The sequence below is a fragment of the Lepidothrix coronata genome, unplaced genomic scaffold (assembly GCF_001604755.1).
Source record: "Lepidothrix coronata isolate B3197 unplaced genomic scaffold, Lepidothrix_coronata-1.0 Scaffold75, whole genome shotgun sequence".
NCBI classification, from domain to species: domain Eukaryota; kingdom Metazoa; phylum Chordata; class Aves; order Passeriformes; family Pipridae; genus Lepidothrix; species Lepidothrix coronata.
Genome location: NW_016690255.1, coordinates 5,663,853 through 5,682,154, shown reverse-complemented (window position 1 = coordinate 5,682,154; position 18,302 = coordinate 5,663,853). Strand labels below are relative to the sequence as shown.

The window sequence follows — 18,302 nt, the reverse complement described above, 5'->3', positions numbered from 1 at the left end:
CCACTGTAATCCCTAAACCATCATAGAGCGGCAGATCCTGACGCCTCTTACAACACCTCCAGGGACAGTGATTCCACCACCTCCCTGACCAATGCCTGACCACACTAACAGCGATTTTTTTTTCCTAATATCAAATCTGAGTCTCCCCTGTCTCAGCTTAAGGCCATTTTCTCGGGGCCTCTCACTGCAGGCACGGCAGAACAGACCGGCTCCTGCCTCACTGCACCCTCCTTTCAGGGAGTTGTAGAGAGCGACGAGATGCCCCGAGACTCCTTTCCTGCGGGTCAAACACATCCAGCTCCCTCAGCCGCCCCTCACGGGTTCCCCAGGGTACACCGCGCGCGCGCAGCGCCGTGTTTTCCCACTCCTTCCTTTCATCCCTTCCCCCGCTCCATCCCCCGGACGTGACGCTCGTCACTTCCTCAAACAGGGATGGCGGAGCGCTGGGCCGGGTGAGTGCCGGGCCTCCCTCCGTCGCTCCCTCCCTGCCTGCCCCCGGGCGGACCCGCGGCGGTGCCCCGGGTCGGGCGGGGTGAGCGGGGCCGGGCGGGCGCGGGGAAGCGTCGGCGCCGCCGTTAACGGGCGAGGAGGCCCCGAGGGCTCCCGAGGGCTCCCGGCCGCGTAACGGGCGAAGGGAGGGAGGGAGGGAGGGGAAGGAAGGGGCGCATCCCGAGGCCGGCGGACCCGTTCGCCCACTTTTCTCCCCCTCCCCTCTCCCCCCTTTCCCCACGCTCCAGGCGTTTTGAGCTCGCCGGCTGTTCCCGCGAAGGAGCTTCTGCTCCCCCTGGGCGCTTGGTTGTGAAAGTCGGATCGTTTCACAATTTAGCCCATCAAACCATCTGCTTGGAATAGCCGCGAGAGCATAAGGAAGGGTGCGCTGCTGCTGCTTTGGAGACTGAGTCAGGTGCTGCGGCGTAGTGGAGAGATTGTTTCTACAAGTTTGCACTCTGAGGCCATCTGTTTTGAGGAGAGCTGCTCTGGTGTCTCTGTGTAGTGGCCCCCTTAATGGATGTGTTCTGGCAGTAAGAGGCGAGCCTGGATACGGTGGACTGTGCATGGTTTTTGTTATGGATTTGCCAAATTTTTGTTAAGGAGTTGCTAAATTGCCCCCTCCTGTGTCTTACTACAAAGTAAATGCCCTGTGTCCTGATGATGGTGTAAAGAAGAACTGGTGAAAGAAGAACAAGTGTAAAGAAGGCTAGGATGTGCCACAGACCAAACGAGCTTTGTGGCAGTGGTTTGCAGCCCTGTGGGCTGTGTGGGTATTTGTGAAATAGGGATGCGGGAATGCAGTTGCAACTGAATATTCCAGGTTGGCTTGGAGCATAGTGGGTATTCTTGACAAACTGGAAAATCCACAACTGATATGAAAACTTGCTAGTAAAAAAACATCTTGAGGACCTCCATTTTAAAGCATATCAGGTTAAATAATGAATTTACTAATTTGAAAGAACTCGTGTTTCTAAAAAAAAAAGTGATTTGTAGGTTACCTTTTACAGGGAGGGAAAGAGGGAGTTTACAGTCTCAAAACCAATAACACGTTGCAGTTGAATCATATACTTAGGAAAGACACTTCGGAAAGACTCAAACATGAAGAGTAAAGATTTATCTTAATTTGATCTTATTATAAGAGTACTTTGAAATTCTGAGTATTTAATTGTGCTTTCTTTATGAAATAACTAGTCAAATTTGAAGTCTATATGTTGTGTAGGGCAAAAGCATGTTATGCTTTTATAATGCCAGTGTTATGTTTGAAAGTCACGATTGTAACCACCAGTAAGTGAAATTCAACACTGAAAATCTTTGGTGTTTTGTTTCTTTCCCTTCTATAGATTTCCATTCTGATCAGTGGACAAGGAGACTAACCAGCCAAAAATGGCTGATGTAACCAAGACAGAAGAACAGGAAGTAGAGAAGAGTTCGGTTGAAGAAGTGGAAAAAACACCTGGTACTTCAGAGTCAGATTTGGTTCTTGGGTGTGGGGGTGAAGGTGACAGTTCCACCTCAGGTACAGTGCAGCCCATTGCAAATGAAAAAGAAGCTGGTCATGGTGATCACGACGGTAGAGCAAAGAGGAAGAATTTAGATTCTGCAGATGAACCTCCGAAGAAAATAGTGAGTATCATTTATTTTGAGTTGTTTTCAAATCGTTTTTTCAAAGCCTTAGCTCAAGAAAAGATTGAAAATATTTATGCTAAGCATATGTGAACCAGCATGAAACACCAAATATCAAAGTATGTGGGTAGCTTCCTAGCAAAATAACAGGTGCACAAATTATGTTGTCTTCACAGAAGAGAAAGAGGGCTGGTAATCAGAATGTTAGTCTCAGTACATGCTTAGTCTAATTCTAAGACTGTCCTTCCATCATTTGTGTGGTAGCAGTCTGGTAGTGTAGGGTTTACTGGCATTAGTCCAAGTCCTGTATCTTGAACTCAGATCTCGTGTATGTTGTTTTGCTGTGTGTTAGAGCAGTTAACCTGTGCTTGGGAGGTTCTTCCATAAGATAATTTTGTCCTTTCATTTCATCGGTAAGGTATTGTATGGTTTACAAAACTCTGCAAACTGCATCCTCTGTGATATAACTTAAGTCTAATTTGTTTACAAAGTGAAGTACTGAAAGATTTAAGATTTTTAAGACTACAAAAGTAGCAGAAAATATATGCCCTTTTAATTGGGAGGGTGAAAACGGTAATGTTTTATATGATGCTGTCGTTTATTATGTATGAGCTTGTAGAAACCGATGCTTTAATATCCAGTCTAATTTTGACCTTTTGGGATGTTTAAGTGTAGTTGGAAAATGTCTTTGACCTAACGTTTTGTTTCTCTGTCCAGAATTTTCCCAGGATGTTAATTTATGGCTAAGCAGTCTGGTAAAATAAAGGGTGCCCTTCGCTGTGGTAGAAACATTATGAACCCTTTCATCTTTTTAACAATGTGGGATAAGGTTTAGATGAACAAGAAATACATTGTTTTTGTGTAGCTTAAGGGTGGAGAGAAGTGATTGAACATATCTGCCAGGATCTAGATGTTATTGCTGATGGCTCTTTGCAGAGCTGAGATGTTAATGGTTTGTATGAGTATGTCCCCAACACTTGTCTAAGCCGTTCTAGCTTATGTCACCTTCAGTTGCCATTCAGAGAGCCATCTGTGCTTACCCTAAAAAAGAACAGAAGTGGTCAAAATATTTGTTAGTATCAGTCAGCCTGGTTTGGTAATAAACAGATGATGGGGTCATGGAGATTCCAGACAACTACATCTGTATTCGTTCTGAAGGTTAGCAAATATGTATATGAAACACTGAAGAATTCACTTGTTATCTTAAAGTCAGTCAAACCTTCTTTTCCCTTGAGGAACAGCTATTTGAATAGTAAGATCCTGGGAAATTTGCTTTTGTAGTCAACTCTGGGGAATGCTTTTGATGGTTGTATGGATTCATACTGTCTGGGCTTTGTAGCATGTTTTTATATTTTAACTGAGAATCCTTCATTCTGATTTGTACTGTTATTTCAAATGCTTTTGTGCCTCACAGAATTTGTGTTGGTTCTCTGTGTTCTGTTACTTTATTTATAATTTATTTTCATTTCATGTATATAGCTGAAGATTATTTTCAAGGTGAAGAAATGTTGGGAGCATAATATCTGGGTGTAGATTGCTTCTCTTTGTAACATGGGACAGAAATCTCTTGGAGTATTTAAAGTTAAGGCTAAATCAAAGACATTTCTGTAGCTAATTGTAAAGCATGAGATAGAATATATTGTTAAGTGATTCCTCATTCCCTTAACATGGTCTGCTTAAAGCTCTGGCAGTGGGGTCCATCCACCTGGGGCTTTATGCAGCATTGGCTAGTTGGCATTTTGGTTAAATTGGCAGTTTATACACTTCTGTCGGTGAAAACACTGAATTTCTGAAACAAGCTCTTTGAAGAGTCTTCAAGTTCCTGGAGAAGGAACATCCTTTTCTTCAGTCCCAGGCTTAAGGGAAGTGAAACTGATTCTTTGAGAGCGGTGAGAGTATTAGAGAACTGAAAGTATTTCTATGAGGGAAAGATGCTGGGTATCATCCCTTGGAAATTACTTGAATGAACTGAAAAAGGGATTAAATTTTTAAAGGACATGAGCTTCAGGACACATATGGGAAATCTCTTTATAATGGTGGTGCTCTTCATAGTATTGCTTGTTTGCTTTCTTAAATTCTTGAACTGAACATGTGTGTCTTTTGATTAAATGAAAAAGTAATAAAGAAAATTCACTGCTTGAGTCTCTTCCTTCGTCTCATTTCTGCAGTCCGAGATAGGCCACGGGCAAGCTGTAGCTGCACATTATAATGAACTTCAAGAAGTTGGATTGGAAAAACGTAGCCAGTCTCGCATATTCTACCTCCGAAACTTTAATAATTGGACGAAGAGTGTCCTCATTGGTAAGCTTCTTTGATTCATCGCTTAGATCAATCAAAGTGATTGAGTAAAATGTAACCATTTTTTGTATCAAAAGGTAACTTTTTTGTTTCCCTACTCGATTGACAGTCTCATAATACGTAGTAAGTTTTTCTACTGCAGTGAAGTGTTTATATTTAATTTGAATCTCTGTGATACTGTTTTATATTGTTGGAGTGCCAAACGTATGGTAAAGTTTTAAAGATCAGCTGACTTAAAAAGCAGAAAAAGTTCATACTGGAAACTGTTCTTCGTGACATTTTTGCAGAGAAAAGTACAGCTTTACATCATAAAGAAACGATCTGTTCTTAGATTGAGCTGTTCTTATTATTTAAGTCTAGCTCAAATAATTCATTAGCCATTTTCCCAACGCAGTCTGGGCTCTGGTCTTGGTTAAACAGTTCTGCAGGAAACTTAAACACATAAATATTTTCTTTGTCACCCGTAGTCAGTGGTTTAAGAGATAAAAAACTAGAGGATGTAATTCTTTAAGAATCAGCAGGTTTTTATTAGAAGGCAAAATCCACTGTCCCACAGATTAATTCCTAAGTGAGAAAACAAAACCATCAGATATCTGCCAACAAAGGAAAGACTTATCGGCACAGCCACACAGGTTCATGAAGAGGGATCTGTGCCAGGAGATGTTGGCACCATTTGTCTCAGCATGCTGCTTTTTGTTGTGTTGTATCAGAGCAGTTAGAAGCAATATTTAGATTTATATAAAGCTGTTCCTGAAGCCTGTGTTGAAGCCTTTCTGTCATAGGGAATTTCAGCAGTGTGGCTTTGTAGCAGTTGTATCAAAACATATTTCATGTCTCTTACTGTGAAGAAAAGTTGCTAGCATGCTGATATGTTTTACATAATATGCCAACATCAGTCAGAGCAGAGGGAATCTAGACAGAGTGGAGATAGAAGAGAAAATGAAACTAGTGTATGTAGGGTAAAAAGGCAGTGAACAAATAGGTAATGTTATTGCAAGGCCTGGGAGAGTGAGTGGAAAACATTATTCGTTTTTGTAGAGTGACCAGGAAGAGATGTTGTTGTGGCTGATGCGTTTAATTGGCTTTTACTCTTCTGCAAAAGGTTTTCCCATACTTTCAAATAACAGCTGCCTTCATTATAATTGTAATGAAAGGGAACCCTGTTTCCCTACACATTCACAGGGTGGTTGTTTAGCCATGTGCAGTTTTGCCTCAGCCAGGGAAACAGTTCAGAGCTTCAGTCATGTTCCACACAGAGCACATTAAGCACAGAAAATATTCATTATCTTCTCTATAGTTTTAAAAGTTTGTGGTTCCTTTCATCATTCTAGACATTTAAGTCTAGACTTAAATATTAAGAAGACTTATAGGCAAAGTAAGGTCTGAGGTGTTTTAAAATTCTCAAACCCTTTTGGTCCTTTAGGCTTCTATGTGCAATACAAGTGAGGTACAGAGACGTGTATATATGTTTCCTCTTTTTATTTTTCTAGGTGAATTTATAGACCGGGTACGACAGAAAAAGAATGATATAACTGTTCTGGATCTAGGATGTGGCAAAGGTGGAGACTTACTGAAATGGAAAAAAGGCAGAATTAAAAAACTCGTCTGTACTGGTAAGAAGACATAACTTTCTAGTGAAAGTACATCACTGATCTATGGGAAGACAAAGTACATCTCCAGTATTTTATTTTTTTTTCCACTATGCCCAAGAATGCAATGAACATCTTTTGTCAAAAAATCTTATTTTGTCTTTTAACCTGAAGACATTGCCAGCAGAAATACAAGAATCATTGGTTTTCTGTGTATTTAGCTTTCAGTTCAACTCCTAAATACAAGCTAGTATCACTAAAGAATCACAGAACTGCCATAGATTGTCTTAGGCAAAATGTGGCACTCAGGAAAACATTGACATTTTGTATTTTATGTCTTATCTCCCACATCTGATCTCTTGTAGTATTTTTAACTGTTCTGAAAACACACACAGAATTTAAAAAACACATAAACCCCACAATATTGTGACAAAAAGTGGTCTTGGGTATTAAAATTTTCAGACTAAGAAAGGGGAAAGAGCTGAAAGCTAAATAAAAAAATGTCGTTTGAATAATTTGCTTAGATATTTACAGGAAGATACCGTCTTCCTTTTTCCCAAAAAGTATCCCAAGGATAATCAGAGGAAGTATTACTTAACTTCATATTTAATTAGATACTAAAAATCCATAAAATTCCCATAAGTGGGAATTATTCTGGGTATTCTACATTTTGCAGTACTTTCTTGCATTTTCCAATGGGCAGTATTCAAATACAGTTAATTCATTTACTTAAAAATTCTTATGTAAATTCATTGCATATTGTCAGAAGCTCGCTGCCTGAGAAAGGAACAGTTTTAGAATTTAAAAAAATTTCTCATGATGTAACATATCAAAAATAATTGCATTTCAATATCTTTTATATTTGTAAGAACAGTAAGAATGAGAATCCCTGAGACTTGAACTGTTTTAACAAAACTGAAGATCAGTTTTTTATCCCTGCCATATTGTACCTTCTGTATTCCAATAATCATTCCAGTTTTCTTGTCTGGAGAGCAGTTTATACACCTCTTTTTTTTTTTTTTTTTAATTATCTTTTCATACATAGATATTGCTGACATTTCTGTGCAGCAGTGCAAGCACCGATATGAAGAAATGAAAGCCCGGTGTCGATATAATGAACACATTTTTGATGCAGAATTCATACAAGCAGATAGTACCAAGGTACAGTTTCTATGCTTTGTAATATTTTGGAGATTTAACATTCTTTTGTTAAGTAAGTATAGGAAGTTGATGGTAGTGCTATAATATTTTTGGACATATATTTGTTTAAGATCAGATTATTGTACTACCAGGAGAATCAGCCATATGAGTTACTGGAAAGTTGCTTAAGATGTAGTTAGATGTGTTTTACTGCTGTTGTACAGTGTGATATTCTTGAAGCCTGAATGTCTTTTTCAGATAATCAATCTGGTGATTTCAGTCTCTTTTACTTGACAAGGGGAACACAACAACTTCTCACCTCTGGAATTTCTGTGAGGCAGCATGGGATGTTGGAAACTACCTTGGTGAATGTTTTTTTAAATAATGGAATAAATGAAGGACCTTTTCTGATTTGACTTGTACATTTTGCTTATCCCATTTTATTTTTCTAGCTGCATTTTAGTTACTTGTATCTTCAAAACTTGTATGATAGAACAGGTTTCTTAGACTGTCAGGAGGCAATGGTGAATGCATTTCTGAGGCTTAGGAGGCGGTCTTGTAGCCAGAACTGCTTTTGCTTCCTAGAAATGCAGGCTGAGAGTACCCTGCTGATTGTAGGCTGAGGTGCAGAACCTACCTGGTTCCAGCTTATCTATGGAAAAGCTGAACCTGTTCTCAGCCTTACAGAAAGAGTTGTTTGCTGAATTCTTGGTTGTCTTTCCTTCTTCTGAGAAATAGTCTGTTGCAGGTTCATGTAATTTCTCTTGGCTCAAAGTTACAGTTCGGGGAGAGAGTCTATCCTTGCACACAAAAGTTCATTTCCCTGGCTTTGTATCTCTATCACGAATGTTGTATATCCTGCAAAATCTCATTCTTTGAGCTCTTTAATTCTGCCCACCTCTGTTTCTCACTTCCTTGAATCTTTCTTAAAATGTGGAGGAGGATTAAATGAACAGATAAAATTGCTATTGGTATGTGAAGTGTCTGTTTTTATCTTGCCATGTGAGGAATGTTGACTGTGGCATGAACTACTGAAGTTTGGGAGTGAGTGAATGGGTGGATGGAAAGTGTGTGAGAGAAGAGGAACTTGGGTAGAACTGTTAAGTATGAAATATTTTAAATACAGAATGCATTTCTTGTGTCTTGGGAGAACTTGTATGCTCCCGTGTTGTCTATGGTGTTGCTACTAGTATTGTATAAAAGAAGTCTGATCAAGAAGACTTAAAAGAACTGCTGAGTACAGGGTCAAACTTTGGCAGGCTTTAACCTGACAAATTCCAAGGGCTTCAGGTTCTTCAGATTTTAGTTACTTGGTCTGGAGTGGGTAGGAGCGTGTTAGGATGCATGTATGTATGTGAGAATACAGACAAATACAACTTGGTGGTCAGAGCAAACCACCATATTTAAAACAGCTCCTTCTCCTCTCAAATATATGGTTAATGGGTCAATTCTCATTCTCTGAGACTTAGTAAACTGAAAATTCATTTTATTACAGTAGTTTTTTCCAGTTAAACGGTGGCCAGTTATAAACTCTCAACAGTAAAGAACCTGTGGAAACTACTAGGTAACTGATTTGGGTTTTGGCCTTTCAGGTGCAGTGGTGTTACTTGACAACATGAAAATAATTTGAGGACATGATAACTTTGGAATTGTGTGTATTCTTGGTGTTCCTAAATATTGTGTATGGTTTTCTGTGTAGCAGAGAACTTTTTCTTACTCTTACCTTTTTCATCTTGTCCATGTTAACTTGTGAAGGAATGAGTGCTGAAAGGAAAAATTTAAAAGGATTACGGGCGTGGTGTATTTGTTGGAAGATTTAAGTGAATCATGCTTGTTTCTGTAGCTTTTGTTTCTTTTAAATCTATTTCAGGATCTCTTGTCTTCCAAATATAATGATCCAGGTATGCGCTTTGACATTTGCAGCTGTCAATTTGTTTACCATTACTCATTTGAGACATATGAGCAGGCTGACATGATGCTTAAAAATGCTTGTGGGAACCTCTCTCCTGGAGGTTATTTCATTGGCACAACTCCAAATAGCTTTGAACTTGTGTAAGTACTTTTATATTCTATTAGTCTTTCAAAAGTCTGTGAAGCCTTGTTAAGTGCTAATTGTTCTTGCAGTGCTCCAATACATTTGAGCAACAGAAGTGAGGTTTTTTGCAAAAATTTTGGATTCTAGTCAAAAAAAATCTCACTCATGAAGCTGACTCAAACAGGTAAATCAATACTAATCCTTGTCTCTTGCACCCAGGCTCTTCTGGTATAGAGAATAGGTCTTCATACACTTCAGCCCTCTTTAGTGACTTAAATAGTGGCAAAATGGCTACAGCCCAGGGAAAAACTGTCAGGGTTTTGTGGTTGTTCCAAGAAGCCTGTCTTGTCCATGTAGATTGTCTGGGCTAAAGATTAATCTTCTAGGTCCATTAAGTCCTTGTTGTGTTGTATAGGAATGATAAACTGTTCAAACCTAGCATGTGGCTTCCTTTCATTGTTTCATTTCCTTATTAGATAAGGAAGGTGGGAAACTAGAGAGATCATTGAATATTCCAGTACTGTGAGAAACACTTTCAGGCCTCTTATGTGTAGTTTTCTCTGCCTGCTAAATACTAGTCAATTAATGTTTGTTTATATCTCATTTTATAGAAAGAGACTTGAAGCTTCAGAAACAAATTCATTTGGGAATGATGTGTACAATGTAAAATTTGAAAAGAAGGGAGACTATCCTTTATTTGGCTGCAAGTATGATTTCCACTTGGAAGAAGTGGTTGATGTCCCTGAGTTCTTGGTTTACTTTCCATTACTGGAAGAGTAAGTTAAGTTTTGAATTCATTTTACAATGACAGCTGTGGAACATAATAAATATTTGTTTAGTTTATATGTTATTGCATAACACTTGCAGAAAATAATGTTTTGGTTTTCTTATTGTATTTTTCAGTTCTTTGTTTTTTTTGTTGTTGTTCCAAATGCAGAGGTTTCTTGCATTTCCATCCACAACCACTGTCCATTGCACACAGTTGAGGGTGCTCTGGTCAGAAACTGTGAAGACTTGAGCTAGGTCTCAGACAAGAACATCTGTATCTGATATGTTTGATCTGTCAGCAAAACTTTACTGCTGTCAACTTTTTCTTCTTTGAACTTAACTTCCTGAGGGATTTCTTTCTATGTTTTTTTTAGTCCTTCAAGAAGCTTTCTTTTGTGACCTCTTCATTGTGATGCTTCTTTCTTGTCTTCTACAACTTTCTTTGAATGTTTGTAGGATTTTTCCTATGACTTATTTTTTCTTCATCTCTGAGCATACATTTTACTGTTTCCTCTGTGTGAACTCAGATTTGCCTTTCCCAGCCTGTGTTCTGAGGTACGGGCAAATGTTTCCGTGTTGGGGTTTTTCCTGCCATTCAAGCTCAGAATGCTGAAACAATATTAAGCTTTCCCATCAAGCCTGTATATTCTCACACACTTTATTTGTAGTTCTCTATGAAAAATCCCAGCATTTGTCACTGACAGCTATAACTGAGTGCTGCATGTCCACAGTGTCTACATATAATTGAGATGTAAGGCACTAAATCTAATAGAAATAAGTTCTTGAAATATATCCCTAATATCTGACATGATGGATACTGCAGTGAAAAGAGTGTAGTCTGTCTGGAAGTTCTGTATTTTGGGAGAAGAGTAATTTTTCTATTAAAATGTTTGTAAATAATTTCTGCCTAGATTTTTTTTGTCCTAATTAAAAAAAAAAAAAAAGTACAGTTTGTGGTGGTACTGCTGCTTTTTTCATCTAAATGTCTTAACTAAAAAAAAAAAAATTCTAGAAAAAGTGTAATCCTACTGAATACCATAAGATGTCACTGTGGCTTAAAATTGTTCCTTTGAAAATAAAGCTACAATAATTTTGAGGCTTCCCTAACTAAACTTATTATTTTGACAGAATGGCGAAGAAGCACGGTATGAAATTAGTCTATAAAATGACATTTCGGGAATTCTATGAAGAAAAAATCAAGAACGAGGAGCATAAAATGCTGTTAAGGAGAATGCAGGCCTTGGAGGTAAATTTGGAGTTGACTTGTTTCATTTTAATAGCATTTTACTTCTTGTTAATTATTTGTGGAATAATGGAAATTCCTGTTGTGAACATTTTGCAATTAATTAGGGACTACCAATAGAAAGAATTTAATTCCTGGAACTGAAAGTGCGACTGTGGTGGGTTGACTTTGACTGCCTGCTGGACACCCACCAGCCTCCTCTCTTGTTCCCTCTTCCCAACAGGATGGGGGGAGAAAACAGGAAAAAAAACCCTTGTGGGTCAAGATAAATTCAAGGAGATTACTTAGCAATTACCGTCACAGACAAAACGGAGTAAACTTGGAGAAGATTAATTTATTGCCAAAAAAAAAAGTAGTAGGAAAGTGAGAAACATAGACAAACCTAAACATACCATTCTCTCACCTACTGCTTGTTCCCAGGCTCAGTTTCACTCAGCTGTGCCCTGAGATGGCTCTGTTGGAGCTGGTGGAACCAGCTGTGTGTGTCCTCACAGAAGCCACCTCTGCAGCCCCTGCTGCCATCACTGGGCACCAGCACCCCATTGAGTGATTCAAGTTTGGAAGACAATATTTCAAGTTTGAGGCAAAGTTTTCGTTTTTATGAAGTAGGAAACAGAAGCACAAGAGTCATGCCAGGTGTCAGATAGTGGTGGCTGTAATCCATTTCTTCCTCAGCAAAGAGAGACTGAAAGCTCTATCTTTGTGCAAGGAATATTGAGTGAAAAGACAGAAAGGAATCTTTGTAGGAATAAAAAGACAGGCTGTGTTCATAGAAGAAAATGGTACTTGACTCTAACCAAACTTATGTTTTGCCCAATTTTTTTTGCATATTTTATCCTCAGGCTCTTATCCTGGATGACTTTAGCAGCTTCAGAGAAGTTTTTCCATGCCACCTCTGAGGCTTTGGTTTTACTCACAGTTCTCTGTGTTTCCCTTTTCCCCCAAACAGTAGAATTCTTCAGCATAAAACTATCAAGTCAAGTATCTGGTGACTTACTAAATTGAGTCACATGGACTGCAAGTGAACTTGACTGTCCTCGTTGACTCTGAAAGTGCCAGTGCTGTGTGTGGACTCACTGTCAGTAGCATGGTGACATGGCCTTTGACATACCATCTGTGTTCTTAGAAAAGTGAGAGTTATCTTAAAGTAGTGGCCACTTACAATTGAGGACTGAATTGTTACATACAGATTGTTTGTAACGGGCATCCTTACTAAGTATTTCTTAGTTTTGAAGAATCAGTTGTATACTAATTTCCTGGTAAGTACGGAGTATCAGACCTGTTCCTTAGGGTACTATAAAGAAGAGACCTAAATTTAAAATCTTCTTTAAGAATTACTGACTTCTGTTCTGGACTTTGTTGTGACAAACCCATGACTGATGTGATTAATGTATCTTACTATGCAATTAATGTTTTTTCTTATGTTTCTTATGTTTTCCAGCCATATTCTACATCTGGTGATTCCAGGCTTGTTTCTGATAAACCTGATGATTATGAGCATGCAAAAGAGTTCATGAAAGATGGCAAGGCAAAGTTACCATTGGTAAGTTTCTTCAACTTCAGTAGAGCAAGTGGTGTCTAAAATTGAGGTCCTGACCTTTTGGATATGTGGTGCCTTCATTTCAACTGCAGTAGAATTAGTGTGAATGTCTCTCTGCATTTGAAAAATTGTAGAGCTGCAGGGCTGAGGAGTTAATTTAATCTATATCCTATACTTAAAGAATCAAATTCACTTAATTTGGTAGCTGTTAAGAAATCTGTAATATTGTGAAAGGGAAAGGATATTTCTCCATCTTCTTCTTTCTAACTGCTCTTAATTTGAAGAATCTTCTTATGTTTCTGCATATCCGCACTACTGATTTAAAGTTTTAGTTCCAATCCTCTCATAGGAAAGTTGAAAACTTTGTTCATGACACCATACATATTTGAAATCATCCTTTTTGCTGTCACAGATACAGCATGGGGCTGGTCACCTTGAAGTTTTTCCACTTGGATGTTTCTTTTTTTAATCATTGGTTCATCCACTGTTTGTGCTCTGAATTCTTGAGGATATAGTCCTTTTACTGTATATGTAAAAACATATAGAAGTCCTACATCAAGAAGGAAAAAAAAACTGCTTTCAATATTTGAAATCTAAAAACTTTAAAAAGCAAACTGCTTCTTTTAAGAAATAGGCTTAAGAACATGAGAGTGGCCAAGTCAGACCAAAGACTTTTTTTTGCCAGATGCTTTTTTTCTTGGTCAGGGTTGGTGAGTGGGTAGCATATGGACTGAATTGTGTCCCCAGTGAGAACTCGTGGGAAGGAGATGGAGTGGGCAGAGCAAAAAACCAGCTTGTTGTTGTTACCTGATGTTTCTTAATTGGTGGGGTAAATGGCAGCAGCTTTTTACTTGTGGGCTTGCCCTGATTTTGTGTGGTTGACTGAGCTGGGAATAGATTTCCTAGGCTGGATGGCAGACTGTTTTTTCCAGAATGTCTGAGTTGGATTGGGAGTTAGTATCTTGCAAATAGAGTTTCTGTGGGCAAGTATTAGGTGGAGGCAGGCAGTGTTCCTGGGGAAGGTGGCAGCACCGCGATACAGGGCCTTTTCTTCACTTCTGTGCAAGTGTTGGGTATCTTGGGCTGGAAACAGCAGCTTCAGCCAGGTCAAGTCACACTGATGTGTGGTGATGCACCCAGCATGCTCTGCATTGCAGAGGCATCCAGACCAACAGTCTGTTGGCCCATTTTCCTATACCTGGATGATTTAGGTGTGTTCTGTTGTCTGGGGTGTTCCAATTCGTCCCCATCATAGTTATTGGAGTTATGAGTATCTGTGGTCTACAGTAATGCTCTTCTTGTCCCTAAATAGCCAGTCAATGTAAAAGATTGATTATCCTGAGTTAAATCTGTGTTTTATTGCTTCTTCATTTTTGTTGAAACTGTGGCTTTTTTTGTCACCTTCTAGGGAACCTTGAGTAAATCTGAATGGGAAGCAACAAGTAAGTAATATTTTTGAAAACTCAGTATTGATTGAATAACTGCTGTGGAAAGTGTGTAAAATAGCCTGTTGGTTATGGAAGAAAATACCAATTTTAAATGTAACAAGATGTTATTATTTGTGTAATTCAAATGCCTGTGGATACATTACGTAGTGCACACATCTCAAGAAATTGGAGGGAAAATGCATAAAATAGTTAAAATTTTGCCTTTTTTTTTTTAAATACCTTCTAACACGCAAACTTTTGGGCTAAAATAGTTTTGGAACTATCCTTTACTTGGGATGTATGAAAAATGATACCAGTGTTAAAGAATTATTTTGCTAGTGTTAGAGGATTAAATACTACGCTTCTGTATGGTACACTTGGATATTATACCATTATCAGTCAACTAGAAAACAAACTCCAGTTGGGACATACATTCACCAAAAATAATACAAACCTGTTTGGAGAAGACAGGGACCAGAGCTTTACTCTTTTCCTGTAGTGATACATATATCAGGAAGAAGCAATTAAAACATGAATAGTGAAGAGGTATTTGAATGTTTTATAAAGAGAAGAGAAAAAATCAGTGCCTCAGACACTGCAAAGGCATTAAATATGTTTTGAAATTATGTGAGCACATGTGATGGAAAACGTTTGATATTGGATTTTTCCGATGTTGAGTTCAATAAAAACTCAGTTATAAGGGACTGACAATTCTAAGGATAAAAATTGATTCCTGCAGAGATTTTTACTCAATTCTGTGTAAGTGCAGCCAATCAGCATTTGCATTTTTGCAGGCCATTGTTCTGATTGTTTTAGTGATTTGAAAGCAAACAAAAAATGCTGTTTAATTCACAAATGAAAAAATCTTCAATCTGCTTTTTTAAATTATTATTGAATTTTAAAAGGCGTGAATCATAAGGAAGATATTAATTCCAGGAATGTAGAAGTATTATGTACACTATTAATCGAATTGAGAGGAGCTTTTTATACCTTTAGAAGTTCAGTGATTACTGTGTTTCCTAAGTAGTCTTGTTTTCCAGAGAGATTTGGAATACAGAGCTTCTGATAGCTTGCTTATTGCGTGGAACTTTGCTTTGTTGCTGAGGAATGTCTGATAGGCTTGTCTTGAAAGATTTGCAATGTAGCTATGACACCTCATCCATTAAAATAAAAGTGGAAATCCATAAATGTTTATTAGACTCATGGCCTCAAGTAACTGGTTTAACGTGTCTGTCTGGTCTGGAGCACAAGAACATCCAACTTGCTGGCATTGATTATGTGCCAAGTAAGAGTTTTCCAAGGGTGCTGGTGTGGACTTTACGAATATCCATTACTGGAATCATACTGTTCTGGACTTATAATTTCTTCTTTGTCCATGCAAATTTTAAAAGCAAAATTAATAATATGTGTCATGAGTTTATTCACTTTTCAATTAAAAAAGAAGTTGATAATTTCATCCCTAATTGTCCATTACTGTGTGTATGAAGGGGTCTTAACTTACTTGCATGTGACTTTTTATGTGCAAGTGAATGTTAATTATGTGTAGAATGGCATAGTACTCTATGAATTCTATTCACATTTCAGTAATATCATTAACTGAATACTAAATTAGTGTTGCATTAACCTTATCTGCAGTACATAAAATATTTTGCTTTTGCGCATTCTGTGCTTTATTGTGAAAACAAGTATGCTAGACTTGAATGCTAGAGTTACTCATTGGGAAACCATAACATTTTTTATCATTTTAGTAATCTACTAACAGGTCATTTGGACAGAATATCAACCTGATAACATGGTGAGAACTTAATTGAGTTGCCAAGGAAGCAGAAACTTTAAATACTCGCATTTTCTTTTTTAGGTATTTACTTGGTATTTGCATTTGAGAAGCAGCTGTGAAACTTCACATACCAGATGCAGCAAGAAGAGATCATATCCATGTGCAAGTTGGAATGGTCAGAAATCCATTGTGGCAACTATTTTTTTATTTTTTATTTTTTAATTATCAGAAGTGTGCAGGACACTACCAAAAACTAGAGCAGCTCGTGATTCAGAGTTACATTGCCTGTCTGTGACAGATGGACTTGTGTGTGTATATATAAGAAAGATTCTGAACTAGTCTTTTTAAGCATTTGTAAGCAATCTGCATGCTCTCCAAACTTGTGTTTGAACTGACACAACTTTATGTTAGACACAAATGTTTTGTTAGTAGACGTATGTTTGTGATTACAAGCCTGACCCTGCACTTTCTGAAGTTGATGGAAAGAAGAGTGTTGACTTTGATGGTGCAGAATGAGGGCCTAAATACTGTACTGCAGAGCTCAGTTAATTCATAATGAGATTTATTCAGACATAGAGGGTATGTCTACATTGCATGCAGAGCAAAAAAATACCTTAGTCAGTTTGAGTACCTCCGTGCTGTGCTCGAGCCTGCAGTGTAAATCTACCTTAGTGGTATTCACGGTGTAGTTTACATGGTAAAATCACATGATGTTCTTGTTTTTCCTGCTTGCTGATACATAGTGTCACTTCATGGTGCTTTCATGATTAAACGAGTTTGTTCTGTACAAAACTGCTCTGAACGTACTCAATTTCTAATGTTTTAAATCTCTGCTTCGTTTTCCCAAATATGACTGTGTGGTAATCGGTAACAGCTGCTGAACTTAAATTACTTTAAATTACAACATTTTCTATTGTATTAAAGACTCTCCTGACTTTTTGGTAGTTTTAATGTTTCTTGAAACTTACTAGGCAGATCTTAGGATACATTTCTTTCTTGTTTCATAAAATTCCAAGTGGGCTTGGCAATAGGATGTTGGTAGTGATGGGGACCTCATTGCAGTCCTTAAGGCATTAGAAACGTGATCATGTCGTGGATCATGAACCAGAAGGGGAGCCTGTGGAACATTTGAGGATAACAGCAGTTCACTCTGGAAGGGAGGGCTGTGTGCCAGGGTGTGAACCTACATACATGTGGGTAACAATCCCCAAATTAAAGGCAAATATTTTGCTTGGAAATATAATGTAGTGATAACAGGAGACAGAACTGTGCCTCACTACCATCCTAACTGCTTGTTAGTCTCAAAGCTGGATTAGGGATTTCTGGGGCAGTGTTTGCTCGGCTTTCCAGTGCTTGTAGCCACCAGTTACTGAGAAGGCCTGAATACTTCATGTTTTTTCTCTCTGTTTTTGGTCTAACAGTAGCTGATGGCTGCTGTTAGCTACTATAGTTTATGTAGAGATGAAATGATGAAATTCTGATGGTACATGAGTATTTTGAAAAGTTGTAATAAACCTAGAAAAGAACATTTCCATTAGAGTTAAGTATTCAAATTGAGTTTGTAGTTGTATTGCCTTCTCCCTGTAATTGGGTTATGTTCTTTCCTCCATGACTCATTTTTTTTAATTGTATAGAAGAACACGTATTACCTTCACTTCGCTGAAGCAGTAGAATTAGTCGGTTCTGCTGCTGAAATTAAGAAAACAAGACTTCCTTGTCTGCTAGAATTAGTACTCATGAAACTAGCTGAAAAATGCTGACTTTAGAAGTGCTGAAATGTTTCCTTGAAAACTGTGTGCGTCAAAGCTAGTTTTGTTAGATTTCTTGTATCAAATTCCATTTGAAAGTACATTGTTATGCTATTTTTGGAAGAAATAAGAATAATAAAAAGAAAGGGAATACAGTGGAGTGTCTTTTCTCTTTTAAGCAAATCTCAGCATATCACATAGTCACATAACAGTTGAGGTTGGAAGGGAACTCTGGAGGTCATTTGGTCCAAATCCTCTGCTCAAGCAGGTTCACTCAGAGCTGGTTGCCAAGGACCATGTCCGGAGAGCTTTTGAATAGCTCCAAGAATGGACTCAACAGCCTCACTGAACATCCTGTGCTAGGGCTTGTTCATCCTCACAGTAAAAATGTCTCCTGTGTTTCAGTGTGTGCCTCTTACCCTATCACTGGGACTTTACATCCCCCCTTGGAGTACACATTTATAGGATTACTCCCCTGACTTAAGAAGCTAGACTTAGAATCACAGAATGGCCTAGGTTGGAAGAGACCTTAAATATCATTTCATTCCAATTCCCTGGCTGTGGGCAGGGACACCTTTCACTAGACTGGGTTAATCAGAGCTCCATCCAGCCTGGCCTTGAA

The 18,302-nt window shown here is 38.3% G+C and overlaps 1 protein-coding gene across 3 annotated transcripts; it reads left to right on the top strand.

The window, feature by feature from the left end:
- Positions 1–354: 354 nt before the first annotated feature.
- Positions 355–17,835, top strand: RNMT (RNA guanine-7 methyltransferase). 3 transcript variants are annotated; one of them, XM_017819436.1, is made up of 11 exons: positions 355–452; positions 1,833–2,115; positions 4,284–4,416; positions 5,904–6,026; positions 7,048–7,163; positions 9,013–9,194; positions 9,789–9,953; positions 11,074–11,191; positions 12,630–12,731; positions 14,137–14,170; positions 16,014–17,835. In XM_017819436.1, exons 2-11 carry the CDS (start codon positions 1,876–1,878, stop codon positions 16,049–16,051), a joined length of 1,251 nt encoding a protein of 416 aa, XP_017674925.1. In that variant the 5' UTR covers positions 355–452; positions 1,833–1,875; the 3' UTR covers positions 16,052–17,835. The 3 variants fall into 3 exon arrangements, with proteins under 3 accessions (XP_017674925.1, XP_017674927.1, XP_017674926.1); XM_017819438.1 differs by lacking the exon at positions 355–452 and adding an exon at positions 600–872; XM_017819437.1 differs by lacking the exon at positions 355–452 and adding an exon at positions 600–904.
- The last annotated feature ends 467 nt before the right edge of the window (positions 17,836–18,302 follow it).

What these genes read in the sequence shown, in the direction of transcription:
- RNMT (XM_017819436.1), top strand. Translation starts at nt 1,876, where the DNA reads ATGGCTGATGTAACCAAGACAGAAGAACAGGAAGTAGAGAAGAGTTCG. An exon ending in ATGAACCTCCGAAGAAAATA is followed by an intron (nt 2,116 to 4,283) that starts GTGAGTATCATT and finishes TCATTTCTGCAG; the next exon opens with TCCGAGATAGGCCACGGGCA. An exon ending in TACAAGCAGATAGTACCAAG is followed by an intron (nt 7,164 to 9,012) that starts GTACAGTTTCTA and finishes AATCTATTTCAG; the next exon opens with GATCTCTTGTCTTCCAAATA.